This window comes from Camelus bactrianus, chromosome 16, assembly GCF_048773025.1.
Source record: "Camelus bactrianus isolate YW-2024 breed Bactrian camel chromosome 16, ASM4877302v1, whole genome shotgun sequence".
Classification (NCBI taxonomy): Eukaryota; Metazoa; Chordata; class Mammalia; order Artiodactyla; family Camelidae; genus Camelus; species Camelus bactrianus.
The window spans coordinates 14458238-14483902 of NC_133554.1; the positions used below are offsets into that span (position 1 = coordinate 14458238).

General features: G+C 36.6%; 2 protein-coding genes across 10 annotated transcripts in view; one reads left to right on the top strand and one right to left on the bottom strand.

Moving 5' to 3' along the window:
• Positions 1 to 19: 19 nt before the first annotated feature.
• RNFT1 (ring finger protein, transmembrane 1) lies at positions 20 to 16971 on the top strand. Of its 5 annotated transcripts, none has more exons than XM_074342700.1 (10): positions 20 to 253; positions 1487 to 1944; positions 2148 to 2224; positions 3328 to 3428; positions 5074 to 5227; positions 5857 to 6015; positions 11835 to 11987; positions 12605 to 12670; positions 15295 to 15396; positions 16066 to 16971. In XM_074342700.1, the coding sequence occupies exons 2-10, from the start codon at positions 1542 to 1544 to the stop codon at positions 16198 to 16200; spliced, it is 1350 nt and encodes a 449-aa protein (XP_074198801.1). In that variant the 5' UTR covers positions 20 to 253; positions 1487 to 1541; the 3' UTR covers positions 16201 to 16971. The 5 variants fall into 5 exon arrangements, with proteins under 5 accessions (XP_074198801.1, XP_074198800.1, XP_074198802.1 ...); XM_074342699.1 differs by lacking the exon at positions 20 to 253 and adding an exon at positions 260 to 867; XM_074342701.1 differs by lacking the exon at positions 20 to 253 and adding an exon at positions 260 to 867 and having other exon boundaries at positions 1487 to 1839.
• A 3860-nt stretch (positions 16972 to 20831) lies between these two features.
• RPS6KB1 (ribosomal protein S6 kinase B1) overlaps positions 20832 to 25665 on the bottom strand; it is a 36433-nt gene continuing 31599 nt past the window's right edge. For 3 of the 5 annotated variants that reach the window (XM_010951022.3, XM_010951024.3, XM_074342697.1), the window contains 2 exons: positions 23453 to 23565; positions 20832 to 22465 (listed from right to left, as the gene is read on the bottom strand). In XM_010951022.3, coding sequence (XP_010949324.1) covers positions 22228 to 22465; positions 23453 to 23565 — 351 coding nt within the window. In that variant the 3' untranslated portion in view covers positions 20832 to 22227. Of the gene's footprint in view, positions 22484 to 23452; positions 23566 to 25665 lie in introns of those variants that run through there. The other 2 variants (XM_045513741.2, XR_012499459.1) reach the window with 2 other exon arrangements.

A 25665-nucleotide genomic window follows, 5' to 3' on the forward strand; every position in this document is an offset into this window, starting at 1 on the left:
CCCCACCGGTCGTCGCAGCCCGTCCGTCGGCGCGTCGCGCGGGGGCGGAGCGCGCGCGAGGACGTGCGGGGAGCGCGCGCGCCGCCGCCACCAACGCCGCAACCGTCGCAACCGCCGCCGCCGCCGCCGAGCTGGGCCGGAGTTGCCTGTTGTGGGGTTGAAGGTGATGGCCGTGACTGAAGGCCTAGAGGCGGCGTCTCCCGGTGTTCCTGCAGTCGCTGCACGAGCCTCGGTCCGCACATCGTCATGAGAGGTCAGGCCTAGGGGAAGCGGGCGGAGGCGGCGAGGGCCCGCGGCGAGTGGGCTCTGGGGAGAATAACTGAGGCACTCGAAGCTCGAACGTGGGTGGAAAACTGTCCTGGCGATTCTGGAAGAGTCGTTTGCGTTTACTTTTCTTCCCTTTCTTGCTCGTGCACGGAGGAAAGTGGGAGGGTTCTACGTTTTTATTTAATGGAAAAAGGCGCTGAAACTGCCCCGTCCAACGTCCGTCTTTAGAGATTCGAGGAAATCAGTAGCGGTCGTGGCGTTGGAGCATCGGTGAAAGCCTTTAGTGAAAGGCACTAAAAACCAAACTGCCAAACAGTATAACTAAAAAAAAGAAAAACTCAAACCTAGGAATGAAGTAGAATGACACAGAACATGCCCTGAAGTTGACCCCAGCTTCCTCGTACAGACACGGCAGCAAGTCTCTGCGATTTGTCAGCTGGTTTCGGACTCAGGCATCGTCGGTGGCTACTCAGGCTCGTCATTTAGGGATCCTCCTCTGCCCCTGTTCTCTTTCCCCACACCGCCTCCCCTCATCCTTATTCATACTGAAGAGTCATCTAATAATTACATGGCGACTCCCCAAGTCTCCTTATTTTACAGGTATTTAGGCAACAGTCTCTTGAGGGGAGGGAAGGTAATAGTCCTGGTATTAATTACTGGAAACCTTTTTATTAGCTTTGGGAAAGCTGTTTCAGTATAAAACGAAACTTGTAGGTCACCTAAGTGAAATGTTTTAGTTCTCCATGATGGTACTTAATAAGGAGTTAAGATTTAATGTTTTTTTATCTTCCTAGCCTTTCCAACCATTAAAAATTACAGACTCACTCTTAGGAAGTGTAGAATCTACATCAGAGATGAAACTGCTCCAGCTAAGCACAGAAATCTACTAAAGTATTCAAGTAAGAATGAGTACATCTGGTAGGCACTGGTACTTTGACCGTTTTGCTGATTTCTTCTGTCATTACAGAACTGGAGGCATCTAAATCTGAACTTGTTTTTCTAGCAGATGTTCCTTAAAAGATAGTCTGTGTAGGGCAGCAGAGCCTTCGTACAAAGGGTGAAGAGGGAGGAATCTAGTAACAGGTGATAGATAAGCTCAAAATAATGTATCTTCTGTGACTATCAGCCTCTCCTTTAGTGAATAAAGGATTCTTAGCGAGCAATATATTGCCTGCATTTAACTGTTCTCTTAGAATATTTTCTGCTCTTTGATTTTTAGGAGACAGAGCCCTAAAGCAAAGAAATCTGGATCACGGAAAAAGTATCCAAGGGTCATGCAAGCCAACTGTAGCCAACTTCACAGCCCTTCAGGAGCTGCAGGCAGTGAGGATGCTGCAGCTTCCCAGTGTGTTCAAACAAGATTGACAGGAGAAGCTTCCTGTCTTTATTGTGGAGATGTTCATATCCAGATGAACTCCATGCTGAAAGAATGTGCTGAAAATACAAGCTCTGGAAATACAAGGTCAGGTGTCCATAGCTGTACCCATGGATGTGCACATAGTCGCTTCCGGAGTCACTCCCACAGTGAAGCAAGGCAGCCTGATGATACAAACACGGAGTCTGGAGATCATGGTAGTAGCTCCTCCTCAGAATTCCGATATCTCTTCAAATGGTTGCAAAAAAGTATTCCATATATTTTGATTCTGGGTGTCAAACTTTTTATGCAGCATATAACAGGTAGAGTATAATAAAACATTGAGTTGTTTCATTGCTAAATTCAGCAAATTTTCTTTCTTTATTGGTAATCTACTTTAACCTGTGTATTTCAGTTACTTATTTTCTGTTAGCATTTAAAACTGTATTTGCTTCCTTTAAATTCATGTCATTATGTTACCTCTTTTTTTTTTTCTTTCAATTAACTGGACCTTATTTTCTAACAGGAATTTCTCTTGGAATTGGGCTGCTTACAACTTTTATATATGCAAACAAAAGCATTGTAAATCAGGTTTTTCTAAGAGTAAGTATAACCAGCAACTAAAAAATCATTAAATGTTTCTCCCTGTAGAATTATATACTCTTTTTTGAGAGAAGTAGGAATATAGATAGTTTATTTGACAAATTTAAATAGCTAGAACATCCACAATATATTTTTATTTAAGTGACCTGGAATAAATGATCTGTCCTAATGCTAAATTGTTTCATCTTATTTTCTTTGTATGTTGGATTCCTGATAGAGAAAGAAAAAGCAGAAGGATTAGAAGGTTTAGAATGCACTATTTGATTGATTTGTCAAGTGCCTTCACGTTTTGAATTAATTTAACCATACTAAGTAATGGAATCATCATTAAAAACTTCAGCTGTTGTATTATAAGCTTTAAAATAGTTAAATAAAATGTACATTGAATAGGTGGGTATTGAACTATTTATTTAGATCTCTGATTTAAAGAAAACTAAACCCCAAAAGTTTTTCCATAACAAATGATAAGAGTCCTATTCATATAAATTATTGGGAAAATAGGATTAATTTATAAAATCTCACCTTAAGGAAATTTTAAAGGGCTATATCTGTGTAAAGGATCATACATTTTGACCTGAAAGTTTGTTGTTTGAACCTGTCAAACCATAAAAGTTTAATTCAGGGTTTAAAACTAGTACAACTTTTAATTAAATTAGTAATTGAAATTTAATTGTAAAAGTGAGATTAAAAACAGATTATTAAATTCTTACTGAATTGTCTGAGATTTTAAAATATTATATTATAAACCATGATAAACGCATTTTTAAAAATTCTGTTTTGTTGGGGAGGCAAAAATAGGAGCTGCAGAGGTAGAATTTTCATTTCGGTGGGTACTTTATGTCAGTTTGTAGAAGATTTGGCTTCTTTGAAGCATAGCTAATGTTATACAATGAAGAAATTGTATTTTAAAAATTTGTTTAAAATATAGTTTTGTTCACTAAAGATACATAAAAATAGAATGTGATGATTGTACAATTTAAGATAGTCTATATTTTTATTAAGGTAATCTATTGAAATGTTCTAAATTAAAGTTATTAAAGTAAAATAATATTTAAAATTCTGACAATTCAAAGTAACAAATTATAAAATTGTTTATTTTTCAGGAAAGGTGCTCAAAGATTCATTGTGCTTGGTTACTGGTATTCTTAGCAGGATCTTCTGTTCTTTTATATTACACCTTTCATTCTCAATCACTTTATTACAGGTAATTAGAGGTCCAAGTACACAATCACATTTTTAATGTAATCGTATTCCATAGCACTTTGCATATATCTTACTTGCACATATTTATTGTTAGAGTTCAAGTTTTACCTGTTTCCTTCCAAGATTGAAAGCTTGAAGTGACTTACTCCCATTTGTATGTGCAGTGCCTTACCTCATAGCAAGTGCTCAATAAATATTTAATTTTTGATATTTAAAATTTTACTTATATAATCGTATATTAAATACCATTAGGTTGTTGTTGGTGGTGTTTTTTATTTTTATATAAATAAAAATTGTATATATTGAAGATGTACAACATTTTTGATATATGTATATATTGTGAAATGATTACCACAATCAAGCTGACTAACATATCCATCACCTCCCTTAGTTACCTTTTTTTTTCTGTGTATATGTGTGATGAGAACACTCGATCTTTGTTTCTAAAAGAAAACTTGCTAAAGTACAGTAGTTGATAAGTTTCTGTATCAGATGTAAGTGTTCTGAATTTTTGGCCTTAATGAGATAACTAGAAATTCTAGTTTCAGTGGAGATGGAGAGATATGGACAAATCCGCAATATAGTGTGTAGATATAGCCAGTATCATCCGGATTGGATTGGGTGGGTAGGTAGAGGGGAAGAATAAACGGTAACACCTGGGTTTTTAGTCTGAGAAACTGGATGGTGGTGCCATTTACTGGACTGGGAAAGATGGGGGAAGGAACTGATTCTGAGGGGAAAATCAGTAATTCTCTTTTGAACATGGTAAGTTTGAGAGGTTGTGTATAACTGTTAAAAGTTATAGTGGGGAGGGTATAGCTCAAGTGGTAGAGCGCATGCTTAGCATGCACAAGGTCCTCAGTTCAATTCCCAATACCTCCTCTAAAATACAAATAAACAAAGAAACCTAATTACCTCCCCACACCCCAAAAAAGCAAAAATAAATTTAAATAAATAAATATGTCATAAGCTCAGAGTAGAGGTTAGGGCTAAAATTTGGGTGTTATCAGCATATGTTGATATTTAAAAACCATGGAACTTGACAAGATTAATCAGGAAAAGGAAGTGGAGACAGAGAAGAGGGACCAGGACTGGACATACCTACAATTACTCAGCAGAGGTGTAGCAAAGGAGACTCAAGAAGGAACCGTCAGTCACATATGAGAACAACTAGGAGAGAGTGGTGTCTAGGAAGAAAATATTTCAGGGGGGGAAGAGGGGACAATAAAGTGATTGTTAAATTTAGCATGAAGGAGGGAGTTGATGATGTTGACAAAACCAATTCAGTGGAAAGGAGAGGATAGAATCCTGGTTGGAATCGGTTGAGGAGAGAATGGCAGATTTATCTAGTTAGTGAATGTTTTACAGATTACAGGCTAGAACAATAACCATGACAAGTTAGGAAGACTCTTCTTTTTCTTTATAGAAAAAAGATTTGAAATTCAAACACCTAAAAAGCCTCTTTAAAATAAGCAAAATGATCTTCCATTCTAATAACATAAAACATAAGACATTAGCATCTCGCCAAACTCCCAATTTTTCACACATCAAATTAAAGTAAACTGTTTGGTAGCAAATTAGAACGCCTATCAACACTTTATCTTTGTATGCTGCTCTGGTAAGTTTTGATGTTTTTCTCTTGGTAGCTTAATTTTTTTAAATCCTTCTTTGGACCATTCGAACTTCTGGGAAGTGCTTTGGATTGTTGGAATTACAGACTTCATTCTGAAATTCCTCTTCATGGGCTTAAAATGCCTTATTTTATTGGTGCCTTCTTTCATTATGCCTTTTAAATCCAAGGTAAGAAAGTAACATCTTTTATTGGAATGATATTAGTAAACCACATTAATGCTATTTAGTCTTTGTTTAAGTGACTCCTTTTATAATTTTTCAGTTTGCTGAATAAGCTAATTTTAATTATCTATATTATCTCAGACTGGCAATTATTTGTTCAAGGACTTGCACCTAAATATTAATCTGTTCCAATAAAATCAGAATTATATTTGCTTTGAAGTAGTTTAAAAATCAGTCCCCACATCATATATTGGAAAATATTTGGCTTTGTACTTCTCCAGGGCATTATTGATTGACAGTTGGTAACTGTATGCATTTAGTCAGTGTTTTTTCATACTCAGTAAAAACTTCAATATAAATTTTTATAATCAGCAAAATGTTTTAGTATGTGTAAAACATTTTCAATGTCACTCTTTAGAAATTCTTTGAAAAACAAACCACACAGTGACTGTAATATGTGAGAACCAGTTTAAGGTTGTCAGTCATAACCATTATCATTATGAAGATTAACTTTATAGTTATTTGTGTTACTGTACCGTATACTCATGATGTTCTCAATCCAATATGAACTGTTTGCTTTATGTATGTAAGTAGCTTGGGTGACTCTATTTGTTTTCTTTTTCCTTCTTTTTTAGGGTTACTGGTATATGCTTTTAGAAGAATTATGTCAGTATTACCGAACTTTTGTTCCCATACCAGTTTGGTTTCGTTACCTTATAAGCTATGGGGAGTTTGGTAATGTAACTAGATGGAGTCTTGGGATATTGCTGGCTTTACTCTACCTCATACTAAAAGTAGGTAGCAATTAATCTTGTCATTTGTAATGATGCATGTAATATTTGTAGATTTTATATACTACTGCTTTTCTCTTTAACTGTTTTATAGTTTATTTTTAATTGAAGTATAGTTGGTTTACAATGTTGAGTTAAAGTGTATTTTATCTTTAAATCACTAGTTTGAAGTAATGGCAGGCTCTATATCTACTTGAAAATGGAAATAGGTATGTTTATCTTAATCCAATTGTTCCAGATTTTATTGGCGGAGTGGACCTCCATATACTGTGGATTATCTAAGGTGGGGGAAACAAGTAGAATAGAATATACCCAGTAGCATTATCATAGACATAATTATCAAACTAGTGGAGTATCTTCTCCTGTTCCCCCTATGCCTGCTCCCCTCAACTTAATCACTGTGTGAAACTTTAAATATGTTAAGGACATGTGAACCAGGTAAAATTGCCTGGCCTTTGACATAGTTAAGTTCATATTTGTCTTGACCAAATTGTATCTCTAGGAATTCAGACGTATTTCATTTTGGTTAAGAGTTGACTGAAATCGATGTGTAAAATATTCCATAATTGGACTTTATAGTTAGAATGAAATTATTGTCATACACAGTGAATATTAAGTTAATATCAGTATTCGATACTAGCTTTGATCTTTGTGTTTTAACAGATAGGGCTCTTTGTTCATTTTTCTTTTTTTTTCTCTTATTGAAGTATAGTCATTTTACAGTGTGTCAGTTTCTGGTGTTCAGCATAATGTTTCAGACATACATGTATTTGTTTTCATATTCTTTTTTCACTATAGGTTACTACAAGATATTGAATATAGTTTCCTCTGCTATATAGAAGAAACTTATTTATCTGTTTGATAAACAGTAGTTAATATTTGCAAATCTTGAATTCCCAATTTATCCCTTCCCACCCCCTTTTCCGTCAGTAACCATAAGTTTGTTTACTATGTCTGTGAATCTGTTTCTGTTTTGTGGATAAGTTCATTAGAGTCTTCTTTTTTCTTTTTTTAGACTCCAAATATGAGTGATATCATATGGTATTTTTCTTTCTTCTTCTGGCTTATTTCTCTTAGAATGATGATCTCTAGGCCCATCCATGTTGCTGCAAATGGCATTATTGTATTCTTTTTTATGGCTGAGTAGTATTCCATTGTCTAAATATACCACTTCTTTATCCAGTCATTTGTAGACATTTAGGTTGTTGCCATGTCTTGGCTATTGTATATAGTGCTGCTATGAACATTGGGGTGCATATATCTTTCGAATTAGAGTTCCCTCCAGATATATGCCCAGTATTGAGATGGCTGGATTATATGGTAAGTCTATTTTTAGTTTTTAGAGGAATTTCCATACTCTTTTCCATAATGGATGCACAAAACTACATTCCTACCAACAGGGTAGGAGGCTTCTTTTTTCTCCACACCCTCTCCAGCATCTGTCATTTGTGGACTTTTCAGTGATGGCCATTCTGACTGGTGTGAAGTGATACATCATGTGTTTTGATTTGCATTTCTCTATCAATTAGCGATATTGAGCATCTTTTCACATGCCTGTTGGCCATCTGGATGTTTTCTTTGGAGAGCTGTCCCTTTAGGTCTTCTGCCCATTTTTTTTTTATTGGGTTGCTTGTTTTATTGATATTAAGCTGTATGAGCTATTTGTATATTTCAGAAGTTAGTCCTTTATCTGTCACATGATTTGCAGATATTTTCTCCCATTCTGTAGGTTGTCTTTTTGTTTTGTTGATGGTACCCTTACCTGTGCAAAACCTTTTAAGTTTAATTAGGTCCCATTTGTTTATTTTTGCTTTTATTCCCATAACTCTAGGAGCTGGTTTGAAAAAAAAAACATTGCTGTGATTTATGTCAAAAAGTGTTTTGCCTATGTTTTCCTCTAGGATTTTTATAGTGTCTGGTCTTACATTTAGATCTTTATCCATTTTGAGTTAATTTTTGTATATGGTATTAGAGAAGGTTCTAATTTCAGTCTTTTGCAGGCAGCTGTCCAATTTTCCCAGCATCACTTATTAAAGAGATTGTAGATTAATTGACCATAAGTGTGTGGGTTTATTTCTGGACTTTCTATCTTGTTCCATTGATCTGTGTGTCTGTTTTTGTGCTAGTCCCATATTGTTTCGATTACTTTAGCTTTGTAGTATAGTCTGAAGTCAGTGAGTGTGATTCCCCCAGCTCTGTTCCCCTTTTTCAAGACTATTTTGGATATTTGAGGGTCCTCTGTGTTTCCATACAAATTTTAACATTTTTTTGTTCCAGCTCTGTGAAAAATGTCATTGGCAATTTGATAGGGATTGCATTGAATCTGTATATTGCCTTGGGTAGTATGGCCATTTTAACAATACTGATTCTTCCTGTCCAAGAATATGGTATATCTTTCCATCTGTTTATGTTGTCTTCAGTTTCTTTCATCAGTGTCTTATAGTTTTCAGAGTACAAGTCTTTTGCCTCCTTGGGTGGGTTTTTGTTTTTGTTTTTGTTTTTAATTTACATATATATACTGTTCATTGTTTCTAAGAACAGTTTAAAGCTTTAGCTTTTTAAACTTTCATAGTTATCAAAAGACTAAAGCCAACCACAAAATAAGAATCAACATAATGCAGTAATCTAATCATAAAGGGCAGTCAAATGTGGTTACACATATTCAGGAAATCAGTTATCTAAGTTATAAATAATAAGTAGTTCATTTATGTCTTTTTTTTTTAGATTCCAGATATAAGCAATATCATATGGCATTTTTCTTTCTCTTCCTGGGTCACTTCACTTAGAATGATGATTTCCAAGCCCATCCATGTTGCTGCAAATGGCATTATTTTATTCTTTCTTATAGCTGAGTAGTATTCCATTGTATATATATATATATATACCACATCTTCTTTATCCAGTCATTTGTTGATGGACATTTGGGTTGTTTCCATGTCTTGGCTATTGTAAACAGTGCTGCTATGAACATTGGGGTGCATGTGTCGTTTAGAATTATATTTTTCTCTGGGTATATGCCCAGGAGTGGGATTGCTGGATCATGTGGTAAGTCTATTTTTAGCTTTTTAAGGAACCTCCATACCATCCTCCAGAGTGGCTGCACCAATTCACATTCCCACCAACAGTGTAGGAGGCTTCCTTTCTCCCCACATCCTCTCCAGCCTTTATCATTTGTGGACTTTTTAGTGATGGCCATTCTGGCTGGTGGGAGGTGATACAGTATTTTTGATATGCACTTCTCTAACAAGTAGTGGGATATTGAGCATCTTTTCATATGCTTGTTGGCCATCTGTTCCTTGGGTACGTTTATTCCTCTGTATTTTATTCTTTTTGGTATGATGGTAAATGGGATTGTTTCCTTAATTTCTTCTGCTGCTATTTTGTTGCTAGTGTATAGAAATGCAACTGATTTCTGTATATTAATTTTGTATCCAACTTTACCAAATTCATTGATGAACTCTAGTAGTTTTCTGGTAGCACCTTTAGGATTTTCTATGGGTAGTATTGTGTCATCTGCAAACAGTGACAGTTTTACTTCTTTTCTAATTTGGATTCCTTTTATTTCTTTTTCTTCTCTAATTGCCATGGCTAGGACTTCCAAAACTGTGTTGAATAAAAATGGAGAGAATGGGCATCCTTGTCTTGTTCCTGATCTTAGAGGAAATGCTCTCAACCTTGCACCATTGAGTATGATATTAGCTGTGGATTTGTCATATATGGCCTTTATCACGTTGAGATATATTCCCTCTATGCCCACTTTCTGGAGAGTTTTTATCATAAATGGATGTTTAATTTTATCAGAAAGCTCTTTCTGCATCTGTTGAGATGATCATACAGTTTTTATTCAATTTGTTAATGTGGTGTATCACATTGATTGACTTGTGGATATTGAAAAATCTTTGCATCCCTGGGATAAATCGCACTTTATCACTGTGTATGATCCTTTTAATGCATTGTTGGAGCTGATCTGCTAGTATTTTGTTGAGGATTTTTGTGTCTATATTCGTATGTGATATTGGCCTGTAATTTTCTTTTTTTTGTGATGTATTTGTCTGGTTTTGGTATCAAGGTGATGGTGGCTTCACAGAATGAGCTCAGAAGTATTCCTTCCCCTGCAGTTTTTTGGAATAGTTTCAGAAGGATAGATGTTAACTCTTCTCTAAATGGTAGAATTCACCTGTGAAGCCACCTGGTCCTGGACTTTTGTTTCTTGGGATTTTTTTTTGGTGGGGGAGATTTTTCTAACTTTATTATGGTAGTCATTTTGCAGTATATACATGTATCAAATCATAGCATTGTATGAGAGTTATAATTACTGATTCGATTTCAGTACTGGTAATTGGTCTAATTATACTTTGTATTCCTTCCTGGTTCAGTCTTGGCAAATTGTACCTTTTAAAGAAATAGTTCATTTCTTCTACTTGTCCTTTTTGTTGGTGTATAGTTGCTCATAGTAGCCTCTTACGATCCCTGTATTTCTGTGGTGTCAGTTGCAACTTTTCCTTTTTCATTACTGATTTTATTAATTTGGGCCCTCTCCCTCTTTTTCTTGATGAGTCTAACTAAAGATTTATCAGTTTTGTTTATCTTTTCAGAGAATCAGCTTTTAGTTTAATTGATCTTTTCTATTTTTTTTAGTCTCTATTTCATTTATTTCTGCTCTAATCTTTATGATTTCTTTTCTTCTGCTAACTTTAGGTTTTGTTTGTTCTTCTTTAATTGCTTTAGGTGTAAGGTTAGGTTGTTTACTTGAGATTTTTCTTGTTTCCTGAGGTAAGTTTGTATCTCTGTAAACTTCCCTCTTAGAACAGCTTTTGCTGCGTTGCAGAAATTTGGGGTCATTGTGTTTTCATTTTCATTTTCATTTGTCTCAGTATTTTTTGATTTCCTCTTTGATTTCATCATTGAGTTGATCTATTGGTTTTTTAGTAGCATGTTGTTTAGTCTCCATGCAGTAATTTTTTTTCTCATTTGTTTTTCTGTGGTTGATTTCTAGTTTCATGACATTGTGGTCAGAAAAGACGCTTGAAATAATTTCTCTTCTAAATTTGTTTTTAAAGTAGGGGCGTCCCTGTGTAGACTGAGCGTCCAGTAGTTTTATTGCCAAGGCTGTTCTTATTATGGATGGTTGCCATGTCTTTCTTCCACATGTATTGGCTGTTATCCCTTCGATGGGGGTTGGTTGGAGTTATGGTGATCAGAACCTGCCCTGATTGTTGTTGTTGAGCGGGGTCTCCTTTTTTGTCCTGTGGTTGTTACAGCCTTGACGGGGCTGGGTGTGCTCCCCTGTTGCTGGAATAGAGGCTTCCAGACCCGTTTCTGAGCTGCGGTGAGCGGTAGGCAGGGTTGGAGTGCTTCAGCTCGAAGAGGCGCTGCTGGGTGCATGTCCACAGGAGGTGTCCACTGGGAAGTGCCCTCTGTGGTGTTGTCTGTCACCTGTTATACAGACTTACAAAGTACACTTTGTTGATGATACCCTTGTCCCCGTCTCAGCCGTGGGAATGTTAGCAACCCACTCTAGTGTCCCCCAGTTTCTGTGCCCGCAGAGCCACCAGTGCAGATCCACCGACATCAGGCACTAGGATCAGCTGTGGTGTGTGTGGTCACACACCTGGACCAGTGGTGCGCCACAGGGTCAGCACAGACCCTGGCCCTGCGTCCATGTAAGGTCCGCAGGCCTGCTGTTAATGCCAAACCCACTCCCACCATCCACCACAAGTCTGCTCGTTTGTCTTAAACACATGGGTCCACAAAGGTACCAGCAGAGCAAATCTGCCACTGCTGCCTGGGGCAAGACTCAAATCTCAGTCCTCCCTGTGAAGTTGCGGGACCCCTGGGTACAGATTGATGTTTCAGCCCCTCCTCCACCTGGGAGCCAAGCACTGGAGCAAGCCAAGAAGATGGCTGTGTCTGAATCCCACCTCTCTTTTCACCAGTGGTGGTGCTGCGCAGTGTCTTCTGGGCTAGCAGAGATGGTGGGTACGGCCTTGGCTGTGTTGTGCCCCCCTGTACACCAGCAGTGGTACTTTTTTATGGGGGTCTCAGGCTGTTCTGACCTGTACACACTCCCAGCTGCAGCCCACACCACGCTCCAGCCACAGTCCTCTTCCCCAGCTCGTCCACAAAAGACCGAGCTCCAGCAGGCAGTCCTGGCCCACCCCCACTGGCTTGCGTCTCAGGCTGGGGGTCGCAGGGACCCTCTGTGCTGGTTTCTGTCAGTTCTGTCTGCCTAACAGCTGCTGCTTTCTCCTCCAAGCCTCAGAAGCCCCTTTTCTGTTCCTGCTGACCTCCCCCCTGGACAGGGGGTGTCCCAGAGTGAGGACGCTTTTCCTCGTTTGCCATCCCCTTCCTGCAGAACAGGTCCTGCATCAATTTCCTTCTTTTTTTTCTTTTTTGGGGGCCGGGGGGGGGGGAATCTTCTTGTATTCCTGAAATAAGAGATATTCTGCCAAAGTTCAGTGGGCATTTTGTGCAAATTGATCAGTCTGCCACTTGTAATTTTTGGTGTATTTGTGGCAATCCTACTACTCCACTATTTTGGCAGTCCTCCCCGGGCTCTTTGAATTAATGAATTACTTAATTTCTCTTTCAGCTTCTGGACTTTTTTGGACATCTAAGAACTTTCAGACGGGTTTTGCGAATTTTTTTTACACGACCGGTAAGTATTTTTTTTTATCAGAAAAAACTTTTTACCTTCCTTTTTTCATTATAAAAATCTTTTCAGTTCAGCAGTTTTACAAGCATAGATTTCTTTTCTTCCCCCTTGACAGACTCTGGGGATTGAACCTAGGACCTCGTGCACACCAACCGTACTCTACCACTGAGTTATACCCTGACCCCCACAAATGCAGATTTCATAAGTACATGATTTAAAAAAAAAAAACAAAACCTTTTCTTAGTACTTTGGCACTTGGGGCTATAATGGTTTAGAGATTTTATTTTTGTGATCAATTTCTTGCACTTTGACAGCCACCTGATAGTTGATACAGTGCTTATATATTTGAGTGTGCCTCTTGTCCCTTCAAATCACTTGACATTCTTAAGGGTTTATAAACATTCCCTTAAAAATCTTGTGAACTTTTGTTGTTCTTCCTTTTTAAATCCACAAATGGTGGCTTTGTGTATTTCCATTAACTCTTCAGCTTCTGTGAAGGTGTTTAGATTATAATTTATTATGTATATGAAAAAAGCTCATTACCAAAAATCATGTCCCTTGAAATTTTAACTGGAAAATTTCCCCCAGCAGTACTCAATTCTTTATGCACAAGTAAGTTCACAGCGTGGAATTAACAATAAATCGAGACTCCAGTGTCAGTTATAAACTTGATTATTATGTGATTCTACTAACGTAACAAACTGCAGAGAAAGGGTGTCATGGACTCATTTGCTTTTAGTAGTTTCAAAGGTTCTCAGTATGTGTGGCCACCAGATTTCAGAGTTTGGGTCTCAGTTTTGCAGTCTGTTAGGTACTTATACAATTACTTTGTCAGGACTTAGGGGATGTGACTTAGAAAAATGCCAACCTAATAATACATGTTTTTTTTAAAAAAATGGATTATACCTACACAGTGGCCTGAACTGGCCAAGGCACCCTCTCCCTAAGATAGCTAGTAATGTAGTAACAAGTTTTGCTGCATCCTATTCAGACTTCTTTAGACAAAATAGAATAAAATTGAGAGTTCAGCTTTGGTGAAGTTTATTCAGTTGATTATGTGAGTATCAGCCATTTTGCTATGTTTATTAATCTTGTAAGGCTTGAGCTGACATACTTTTGATATTATTTCTTTGTGAAGCATAGAAAGATTATCACAGTCATCAGCCTCTTTGATTTGTTTCTGAGACTCTCACGTTCCTTAATGTAGCCAAGAAAATGGAAGTCACCATCAGGTTAAGTCTTTACCTGAATGGAGTCCGCAAAATGCCAGAGAAGAGTGCTGTTTTAAAAGCCCGTCAGCGTACATACTTGCAGTGTACTCTGCCAACTGACATTTACTTACGGGCAACTGGCACCAAGGTCATCAGTATCCCAATCTGTTTCTGAAATCTTTAACATCACCAGTCTCAAAAAATCTTAATTTCCAGTATTTTCAGCTTTTGGGTCTTAGTTTAATTTTCCTAACCCTCAGTATTTTATACAGGAAGTTTAGATTACAGCTTCAGGTTGTTGAGTCAAGTCATGCTTTAACTCTCATAACGATGACTAAAAACTTGGGTGTTCTTTCCTCTCCACGGCCAGCTTTTACACATCATTTCTACAGAAAGCTGATCTCATTTGTAACATTTTGTCATGTCTAGTTAATGACTAAATTCTACTGAATTTGGTGAGGAAGTTATTAAGATCCTAAGAGATCAGAAACTTTTTTAGGACTTTAGAAGAAAAGGAAATTCAAAGATCTGTAGGATTGTTCAGTCAGTTTTGGCAGTGTAACTCTACCCGGGACATTTTGCTACTGCAGTTCTTTTGTAAAATTTTCTTACCTAGTACTAAATGCTGATTTAGTGATAAGTAAGGATGAAAATTAAAATTATTTTTAGATACAGTGGCAGGACACTGTTCAGTGGTCTCCAAACCTTCATGTTGATCTCATGTAGAAAGCTTTAAAAAATTTACAGATTCTTGGATTATTTCTGGGCCTATTGACTCAATCTCCAGTGTGGAGCACAGAAATCTATCTTTAAAGCAGTCTCCAGATGGGGAGGGTATATAGCTCAGTGGTAGAGCACATGCTTAGCATGCACGAGGTCCCGGGTTCAATCTCCAGTACCTTGATTAAAATAAATAAGTAAATATATAATTACCAGCCCCCCAAGAAAAACCCAAAAAACAAAACCAGTCTCCAAATAAGTTACATTCAGCTAGTCAAGCTCTGGATTGACTTTTTTGAACCAGTGCCATCATAATACGTGGGCTCAGTTTGGCAATCAATACTGTGTCACATGGTACGTGAATATAGATTATATAATGGTTGGTTATATTTCAAATCACTTAGTCTCTTAAACCATTCTGAATTTGAAGCACTATCATTATTTGGGAATCCAGTGAATCTGACCATCTCCCAGCATTCTATTATGTGTTACTTCATAAGTTCACCAAGATGCAGTCCATCTTGGTTCTGCATCATTGATTCTGCATCCATAGTTCAACTTAGAAATGTTTGTGTCCTTTGGGGGAGTTCTCAAATGCCTAATTCCACAGGCATGTAGAAATACAGTATCACCTATGTATTTGAGGAACAGGAAAGAAAGAAGTTTGTAGATGAATGGAACTTCTTATCTTTCTAGAGTTACGGAGTGGCTGCCAGCAAGAGACAGTGTTCAGATGCGTATGGTATTTGTTCAGTATGTCAAGCTGAATTTCAAAAGCCAATTCTTCTCATCTGTCAGGTAACTGTATTTTTAAGCAACCTAAACACACTTCTCTGTGATTTTCAAAAGTCACACACATAACTCATATTTATGTTAGCTATAAGGAAAAAATAATCTTCACCGCAGAAAGTAGCATTTCAGGACACACACTTGTAATTTCTTATTGGGATTACGGGTTTGGTAGATTAGACAAGATTAAATCTTGTCCCTTATATTCTAATGATTTTGATGTAGAAGACTGAAGGGGACAAATAATTCCAATGGCAGATTGGATGCCAAAGCGATTGGAATACAGACCATTTTAATAATTGAATACTGGTCTTTTAGAATAAAAGGCCAGCATTTGTTACTGAATTATCTAAGGCCCTTTCCTGTACTTTATTCCAGGAACTCTCAAAGACTTTATTATAAAGCTGTTAAGTCACACTTGATCTTATATCACCTAAAGGTAGCTTAAATTTTATTAAAAGTGGTTAAAATGGATAAAAGAGTCAAAAGAATGCTAGTGGTTCCACCACTAAGCCCGCTGTGTGTTCCTGAACGTTGCTTATGTTTTCTCATTTGTAAAATGGAGGGATCAGTGTTCTCCACAACCCTTTGAGCTCTAGAGTATGATTCTCTACAGTGTGGTGAGTTTAAGATTAAAATGTTATCAACTATAAAATCTAGTTCTTAATTCCCTTGCAGCATATATTTTGTGAAGAGTGCATTACCTTATGGCTTAACAGAGAGAAAACATGTCCGTTGTGCAGAACTGTGATTTCAGACCATGTATACAAATGGAAAGATGGAGCCACTTCATCACAGCTTCAGATATATTAAGTTCTCAACTTAATATTAAAGCCACAAAACACTATAATTTCATTTGGTTTCAGTGACTATTGACAAAGACATTAGAATGGATTTTCAGGGCTAGAAGTTAAGGAAAATGTTTCCAAATCATTTTAGAGTATTATAATAAGACATAAGTGTGTAGTCCAATTTATCAAAGATTAAATGAAAAGAATGCTATATTTAAATATATATACGTAATGTTCAACCTAATGCATATGCAACATTTATTCTATCCTAATTATCTGACAGATGATTGCAGTGTTAAAATTGTAAATGTGTTTTCTTGTTAATGTTACCAAAATAACAATTGCATAACTAGAACTAGTGGTTTTAGAAGAATTTGGGTATTCTTTCCTGACATTGTTTTTAGAATAAAAAGTATTTTTCACGATATTTTAAAGTACACATTACCTGAAAGTAGAATTTTCTTTATCATTGACTTTTATAATTCCCACTCAAAAAATTCTCAACTTTTTCATAAAATTTGTATTTTTAAATGAAAGTTCTAAATGCTATATTTTACTTGTAACAATCGTATTTTCTAAGGAAGATCAATGTACTGAGGATGAACTATTTTAATACTGTATTTTCTGTAATATGATTAGCAGTCATTGAGAACAGGTGATTTAAATTCCTATTGTTTGTGAACATTATACATACTGTCCTGCTGTCAGCTTTAATGTTCATGATCTTGCTTTTTTGTATAGTGCCATGGACTGTATTGAAGTAACTATTAAAATAATTCACATGGATTGTAAACAGCTGGCTTCACTGATGATTTGAATAGGTGACAAGACCAACTCAAACTCTTAGAAGAGTTTTGGTAATCACCATTACTTGGGAGATTAAAGCTTGAACTCAGGCAACCAGAATCGTGTGGATAGTGTGGTTTGCCTCTAGGTATTTGTACAGGGTGGGAAAAGGAGTGGAGCACTTTCTCCCCTTGAAACCTCTAAGCGGGGACTCAAGATCTGTAACAGAAGTGTTACCGGCTGGTTATTATCTACATTTAGAGTCAAAGGCCTCTGCGCAGTTTCTCTTCTACCATCTATATCAGTTTTTCTACAAGAAAAAGATGATGGTAGTGGGAAGAAGTTAGGAGGCAGAGGTAGAAAACAAATTTGCAGTGCCGATACAAAGGCTAAACCAACATACGGATTAAAAAGGATAGTGACCAGCCAGCTACAAGTTAAATCACTTTCATGAATTATGGCCACACAAAATGACAAAAGAACATTAGAAGGCCTGTAACTTTTTCTCCCCAGGTAAATATTGCTAGGTTGTAAGTACAACTGTGTCTGGGTTTTTTGTTTGTTTGTTTTTAAAGTAATGACATACTTAACTCTACTACCTACGAGAACTACTGCAAAAAGAACATGTTTACTTGGCTTTAAATCACCTTCCTGACTTTGTGGTGAAGCTAATAGTTGTTTTTTAGGTATACAACAGGGGATGAGAAAGGCAATTTGGGACTCAAATTTGGGTATGAAAGATGGACATGCTGACTCCTTGATAAAAAATAGCACCTTACTACGTGCGTGACTTCAGCCCTGTTACGATACCTACTCACTATATGGCCATATGGATAACTTTGTTTCTTAACATGAGTTAATAACAAAGGAGGTCTGTGGTGGACAGTGAGGGGGGTTGATCTTTTTTAACAAAGGAGAAAGCAGTTCACATGTGAACTTAAAAGGAGGGAAATGTAATAGGAAAGCTATGCCATTGACTTAACAGTGTTGATGAACTAGAAGCAGTTCTCTCTTATGCCTTCACCTCAAAAACAGGAATAGGGATTCAAAAACCCATTTATTCTGTGAATTCAGATCGTATCTTCTGATTGATTTATCAACATTAAGAATCACTACTATGTTTTAGAAAAAAGTCAGTTTGAGAACTTCTACAGAGAAATCATCTTGGCAAGTGTGACAGAATTACCTAAGTGGTTTATACAAAACAAACATATTAGATATATTGAGACATTAGTTAAAAGCAGATTTGTGCACTACGTTATTTTGTGCATACACATCAAATAAATATTGTTGACAGTGTGGCTGAAAAAACTGCTGAGTGTTCCTACAAGAAAGTCTTCCAGTGTTTTTATGTGAAGCTGGCTTTCACCATAACTTTTCCAATGAATATTTTTTTCAGCAACCAATTTAATTCTATTTGACAGAACTTGGAAATCACAGATGTTTAACAACTAATATATAAAACCAGTACTAAAAGTTACAATATATTTAAGTATCTTCAAGTTCTCAACAGAGAAATTTTTTTCATTTACATATATACATTCTTCATATATATATAAAATTTATTAAACATGAGAGCCTGAACACATCTGTCATGTTAGTGGAAAAAACTGAAACCATTTGTGCATCTGTTAGTTATTTCTTCCTATCTTAGGATAATGATAAAAAAAAATCACTTCTATTTTATGTTCATTCAAATTTGTATTTAATTTCTATTTACATTCATTCAATCTGAAATCAAATTCTTAATACAGTAAACTAAATACAAGATGAAAAGCAGAAAAGGTGTTACCCTCAAAGCACTCCTAATAAGGCAGCTGAAGAATTTATTTACTCTGATAGATGCAAAGCCAACTTGGGATAGGAAAAAAATAATAAAGAGCAAACACAGATGAACCCATCTTTCAAATGTTACTTCGGATAATCCACTGAGATAATACTTGTGCTGTAGTGGTAAGTGAAGAATCACACATGAAGAATTTTGTATCAGTCAGCAACAGACCACAGGTCATGGTGTGACAAATACTTTTATGATTGTTTTGTCCAGCTTGCTAGTGTCTACTCCTATGAAAAAAGGTAAATGTTTGGACATTGATGTTCTTATTTGAGAAATTAACCATTTTCAGAGCCTCAAAATCCATTCTTCATAAATTCAACATTTCTCATGAGAATACTCTTAGATCTAGCCCTTATTAGCAAGGAACCATATGACTAACTGAGTAACCAAAATAATTAAGTCCTATATTAAGTGTAAAATCCAAGGCTTGGGAATATTAATACTATTGAAGATGCAGCATGTTAACAATCATTTATTTCTTAAAGAATGCTGAATTTATGGAGTATCATACATGCATTCTTCTCCCCCAATTATCTGTCTTAAAAAATAGTATGGAAAAATCCTTCTGAAGGATTCAAATTAGTTAAAGGGGAAAAAGAAATAACATGTTTCCTAAAAATCTGGTTCAAATTCAATAATTAATACTTTACATTGTTAATCACAGCTGGTTTATAAATCCCAGTTTATTCCGTAATGCTACAAACCTTATAAAATCAAAATTAGTAAACTTCAGTTCTCAGTGATTATATTTTAATTAAAAAACAGCATGTATAAAATTAAAAAATATCCTGTAATAGCTGATTTTAAAGAAAATAATGAAATGATGAAATAAAAACACTTAAATCTCTTTTATACACTTACCTGGAATAATCATAAAGAACCCTCTTAGAAACTCAAGACTAGTATTACTGACATATATTTTAGACTATGCTTGGGTTTTTACAAATAAATACAGGGTAAGCCGTATTGCATAGGTGTGTGCTGTCTGTGACACTAAAGTGGCACTTCACATGTTTTCACAGTCATAGTAGGGATATCCATTTATGGAACACAATTTCTCAATAAACTTGCCACCATATAGGAAATTAATTTCACTTAATGTTAAGCTTGAAATACTATTTGTGTGGATGGCAGGTGTGCAATCAATGCTTTTTACGCTGAAAAGTTACAGCGTTTGCCACTACTGCTGGCAGGGCTAAGCATGAAAATAGTTTAACTCTGAGGTGGTTAAAGCCAGCCAATCACAGCGCAAGTATTACTAGCAAACAGGGCTGAGGAGGAATATTCTGGTGTAAAAATGTCACTGGAATTTGGTCAGGCAGTCAACACCACAGTTAGTAAACATTTGAAAAGAACCATCAGAGTGGTACAAGCCATTGACAGTGTGAAATTAAAGCCTGTACTTATCACCACAGCTTTCTGGGTTCTGTTTTTTCACACAAGTACAATTTCTGCCCTTAGCATTATCGTAGCTCCTAATGTACTAGCTACAGTTACACAGTTCTCAGTAGGCTGCTGCAGTAAGGGAAGAGGGGGTCTAGAGGGAGTGATTAAAAAAACAAAAAGCTTTCTGTCCGAAGATGAACTGTTAATCAATTTTTTCATTTATTGCCACAATTGAAAAGGTGTATTTCCAATCGTTTTTCATGGTCCTATTTTTGCTTAATGTCAGGATTTCATCTCATCTCTTGAACTGTCATTTAAATAAGCAAAGCTTTGCTCTTTTCTGACTGAATTCAGCATGCATAAAGAATTTTATGGCTTGGATCCTATGGCTCAAAAAAGTTTGGAGAACATAGCAAGCAGCATCTATTTAAAAAAAATCGTAGGGTTGCAAAATATTACAAATTGACTTTGCATAAACTGAAGACTTTATAAAAAACAAACAAAAAGAGGTGATAAGACTCAGCTGCAACTGCATGATCACCTATTTTACCAGTATGCACTGAAATACATTTTTATAAAGCTCTGCAGATATTAAACCCTTTCACCAGCTAAAGTCATGGAAATGCTCTCTTTAAGGCAGGAAGTATTTAAGAAAGGTAAAGTTACCTTTATTTTTATTCTTTGTACCTGTAAATCACTTATGTAGACTCTGTTACAATTCCAAAAACATGGTATCTCGTTAACATGTATCCTAAATAAAGCCACTAAGTTTTCTTATTCACTGTGGAAGACATTCATCAGAAGGCCATCAAATATTTTTACAATCAAAAAATGTAGCCCCAATATAGGAGAAAAAAATACCCTTTTTCCTTTTTAAACTGTTAAGGAAAAAAAAACATAAGGAAAGCAGACAGCAAAAAACAGTACAAAGAAGTAAAACATAAAACCTCAACATTTGCTGTAAAGAGATCAGACACAGAGAGTGGACCAAGGCAACACCCTCTTCCCCTGGATCTCCCTCCTATTTCCCTCACTTTGCCGCCATCAATATGCATTTTATCCTGACTCTCTTCCGTCCTTCTTCAGCCATAGGCTGAACACATTTGACGTCTTGAACCAAATACTGGTATAAGAACAGGCGGTGGTATTTTTCCAGTGCAATGCAGGCCCAGGACAAGGATGAAATGTAGGACACACAACTTATGCCCATTCCAAGGCTTCCAGTTAAGCTTAGCACATAGCAGTACTGCAAGTAGAAATGATTAAATAGAATTTTTTTTCTCTAGTATCACAGACAGGTATTGCAGCTGGGTTACTGAAAATAAACCCCAAGTCTACCCCCAATCCCTCAAACGAGCCACAGCTGTGGTTAACAATGATTCATTTGCATTTTTATTATTTCACCAAGAGAAGAAACAAGTTGTCTGGCTTTCTTCACACCAACCAATAATTTCGCATTTTAAAGTTTGGGATGTTTTCCATGATGAGCTGAATCAAAAATCTATTTGAAAAATATATATTTATATAAAAAAAAGATTCAGGTTGTTTGCACGTAAAACATCAATCGATAAGTTTCTTTCGTCTTTGATTCCATGTTGCTGGAAAAAGTTTGACCAAGCTTGCATGCTAATTTGTCCTTAGTTGCAAGTATAACAGGCAGTTTCATACTTTGCCTAATGAAAGGATAACCCTTCTTCGACACAATCAGTACTCAACAGTGATTCAGAAGCAACATCCTACCCTTAATACTGTCAGTTTTGAGCCATCAATTTGAAAATCCTTGATAAGGTTGAGAAGATGTCGCTAGGAATCAATTAATTGATGTGCCTAAAGAGTTCCACAATACTATTTTCACTTAAGTTTTTTGCACCATTGATTGATTTTTTTTAATCCATGTTTTTTCCTCTGTCCACAGTGTTCTATGTAATGACACTGACTCTTCGAGACCATCCCTTTGCGTCTTCTTGTTTCACCTTGCAGGATGTTCACACATCCCCTCCTCACCGTTTTTCCCTTAAATTCATTAAAAGCATTGCTCTGTCATAGATTCATACGCAGGTGCTCTGGTCGTTTGGAGATCATAGGAAAAGCTTGTTTTTTGTATGGCCCAGAGTTCGGCTGTCGTATTGGAAGTGGTGCTGAAGCTTCGCCACTCATCGTCACATCCATCTGCTCTATTCCACTTGTTTCCATTGGGTATTCCACAGGTGTCTGAGGGTTTGCCGTGCTGGCCGAAGCACCTCTTCCCCAGAAATCCCCAGGAGAAAATTTGACTGGGCTTTAAGACAAGGAAGAGCTATCATTCATTTGTCTCAAGTAGTATCTCAATAAGAAACATTTCCCTTACATTTAAAGGGCGCAGGGTAATAACTTTTTTTTTCCATTTAATTTTATTTTTACGTGGACTGGCACAAAGGGAATAGTTGAGCCATCTCTCCCTTAGACTGCTAGTGTCCTAAGTGGTCTCTTTCCCTCTATACTTGCCCCCATAAACCTTCAATGATACTTATTTTGGAAAAAAATGATTTTATTCCACACTTAGAACAGCTTCTTACTGCATTTAAAATAAGACATTTCTCCAAACTTGTGCCATTCTTCCCCTCACCCACCACACTTCAGGAATGCAGAGCTCCCTTTCATTTCCAAGAAAAGGCCCAGTTTTTTCCTCCCTCAGGGCTTCTGCATGAGCTGTTCTCTTCCCTGTGACACCCCTGTACGTCTGTCTTTTGTATGGCTAGCTCCTTTTCTTCATTCTTAGATGCTGCTTCATCAGGGTGGCCTTTCTCTGACCATCATGAAGAGGAGTCCCCTTGGTTTTTTTTCCCTCTCTACCACCACACTTTTTTTTTTAATATATAAAGCATTTGGCCCTACTTATAATTACAGATTTTTTGTATTTCCTCCTTTGTTTATTTTGAATCTCACTGAATTGTAAGCTTCATCAGGACAAGGACAGTTCCTGTCTTAATCATGTGTCCCCAGCATGCAGGACAACCCCTGGTACACAGTAAATGTTGAATGAGAGGTTAAAGGGGACACTTGCAAGGCCAGGAGCTCACTTCCAGGAGGGAAGGTAAATGATTTAGCGTGTCATCACTGCTTAGGCGCAGACTAGGCACTTGCAGTCTAACGTGGTACTGATGCTGTGTGTATGTCAGCCGAAGAGAATGAAAGATCTTTCATCTCTGTCAGCTGGCATACGTTTCTTAAGCAATGCACTTCTAGGTTAAAAAAAAAAAAAGTGAGAATAACAAATTTTGAATACCTGACAGGTGTTCGTGGGCTGCCAATAAATCTTCGAGGTGACCGGATTTTTGGTTCAAAGGAAAACTTTTCTTTCACACTTTCAAGTACAGACGGAGCCACATATGTAAAACCCTAAAAGACAGTAACAGTGGGCTACAGAATGGTATTTTGTTACATATATCAAGAAAATGTGGTTGTTCAGTCTCTGACACACCAACACAGTGATGCACACCTACAATCACCGAGCCGGATACTCTCCCATCTCCTCGAGCTCATTTCACAGCTCTTAACTTCCTCCCAGCCATTTCTTGAGCATATACCTCAAGAAAGCAGAATACTATTGAGCCCCACATACCAATGAACAAAATTTCACTCCACTGAAAGGAGTAGAACAAAACAGGAAAATGCAGGCTCTACATTAAGATCTTAAATACAAAGATAAATGCAAAGAAAATTCTAGCGTTTCTAGCGATGTGTATATAAGCAACTAAGATTATCACACCCAAAACAGTTTCTCAATATTAGGCCAAAGTAAAAATACAATTCTTGGGCAGAGGGAAGTAGCTCAGTGGTAGAGCACATGCTTAGCATGGACAAGGTCCTAGGTTCAACCCAGTACCTCCATTAAAAAAAAAAGCAAAAACAAAAACCAACAATCCTCTAACTTGACACGTGATCTTTCTGGCCAAGGACTGGATAGATTTGGTAATTTCCTGATGAATAAGCGTCAGCATTGTGAAAACCCTTGATTGTAAGAGGCAAAACGCAGCTTTGTTAGCTTTAGTTCTTTCTTGGACCTTGCTGTTAGCCTACCAGCTATCATTTACCTTGCTGTTAGTGTTCATCCCTTTAACAATCAGCCCTCCACCTGTCTTCCCTTCTGTTTATTATTCTAGTCACCTATGAGTAGGCATTTGAGTTACAGTAAAAAGACTCAATAAGGCTCTGGGTGAAGTCCTAAAGAGTGAGGTGCAATTCGGTACGGCATACGTTTTGTGACAGCTACAGCTACACGTGGACTTCCGAGGCCATTTCCCCACACACTCTAGTGGGCCAAAGCTGTAACTACCAAGATGACCAGACTGTGCCTTAATGACCATTGAATTTCCTTTAATTCTGTGATAGGAATTAAAATATTAGTTGAACTGAAGTTGCTACAGCCACAGTCTCCAGATAAGTGAGATGTTACTGTTTTAAATTTTAAAAGAGATCCACTTTATATACAGAATTCTGGCTACAACCTAAAAAATTGTTCTTACGTTCATTAGTTGGCCAATATAAGTAATTAAGGAAAGCTCAATAGTACTTGAAATGGAATGAAAATAACTTTTGCCATCACAACTTTGGATTTCTTTGAAGCAAGGTAAGATGTTTCTAGACTTTTTTTATGGGGGAAAAACTGTCAGTTAGTTAAAACTCTGTGATGCTCAACTAAGGAAAAGGTCTGTATGTTAAATCAAAGGTATAAATCCCACATTAGTAGAAAACAAAATTCCACATCATGAGGGAAAAAAAGAAAGCAATGCTAGAATTAAAATGAATCATGCCTACTTCCCTCACTGATGAGAGATTTTACTAAGCAGGACACAGTGACTTTGCATCATGTAGACATAAAGTTAACGTGCAGTCTTTCACTTATGTAATTAAAAATACTATAAAACTGTATTACATGTATGTTCTTTTATCACTAAATGATCATACATTTAAAGAATTATTACTATTCAACATTGTTTACTCAGAAAACATACTGTACTATGGTGATTTAAAAGTAATTTTGACCATACACAATTTTTGCATTCCATGCTAACTTTAGAACTTACCCTCCACCCCAAAAGATACAACACTACTGTGTGTTATACTATGAGCAGTATTAAAAAAAGTTTGAGAATTAAGTTAGTGACAAATCCAGTGAACTCAGAAACAAATGGGGGGAAAAAACCAACTTCAAAATGATTACTTTCTCCATATTCTGTTCTCCCTAGAGGTAGTCCAAAAAGAAATGACAAAGGAAACAAATGATGTAAAATAAGGTAGGTATTCATGTAACATGTAAATACAGTAATAAAATAAGCATTAGGCAAAATATAAATCTATCATTTCTGCGGATCAAAATTTAAAAGCTTTGTTTTTCTATCTGAGGAAATAAGATACGTCCTCATTGGGATTAATTTACTTAGTATCTCACATAAACCAATATATTTTGATGTCAAATATTCAGTCAACATGGTAAAA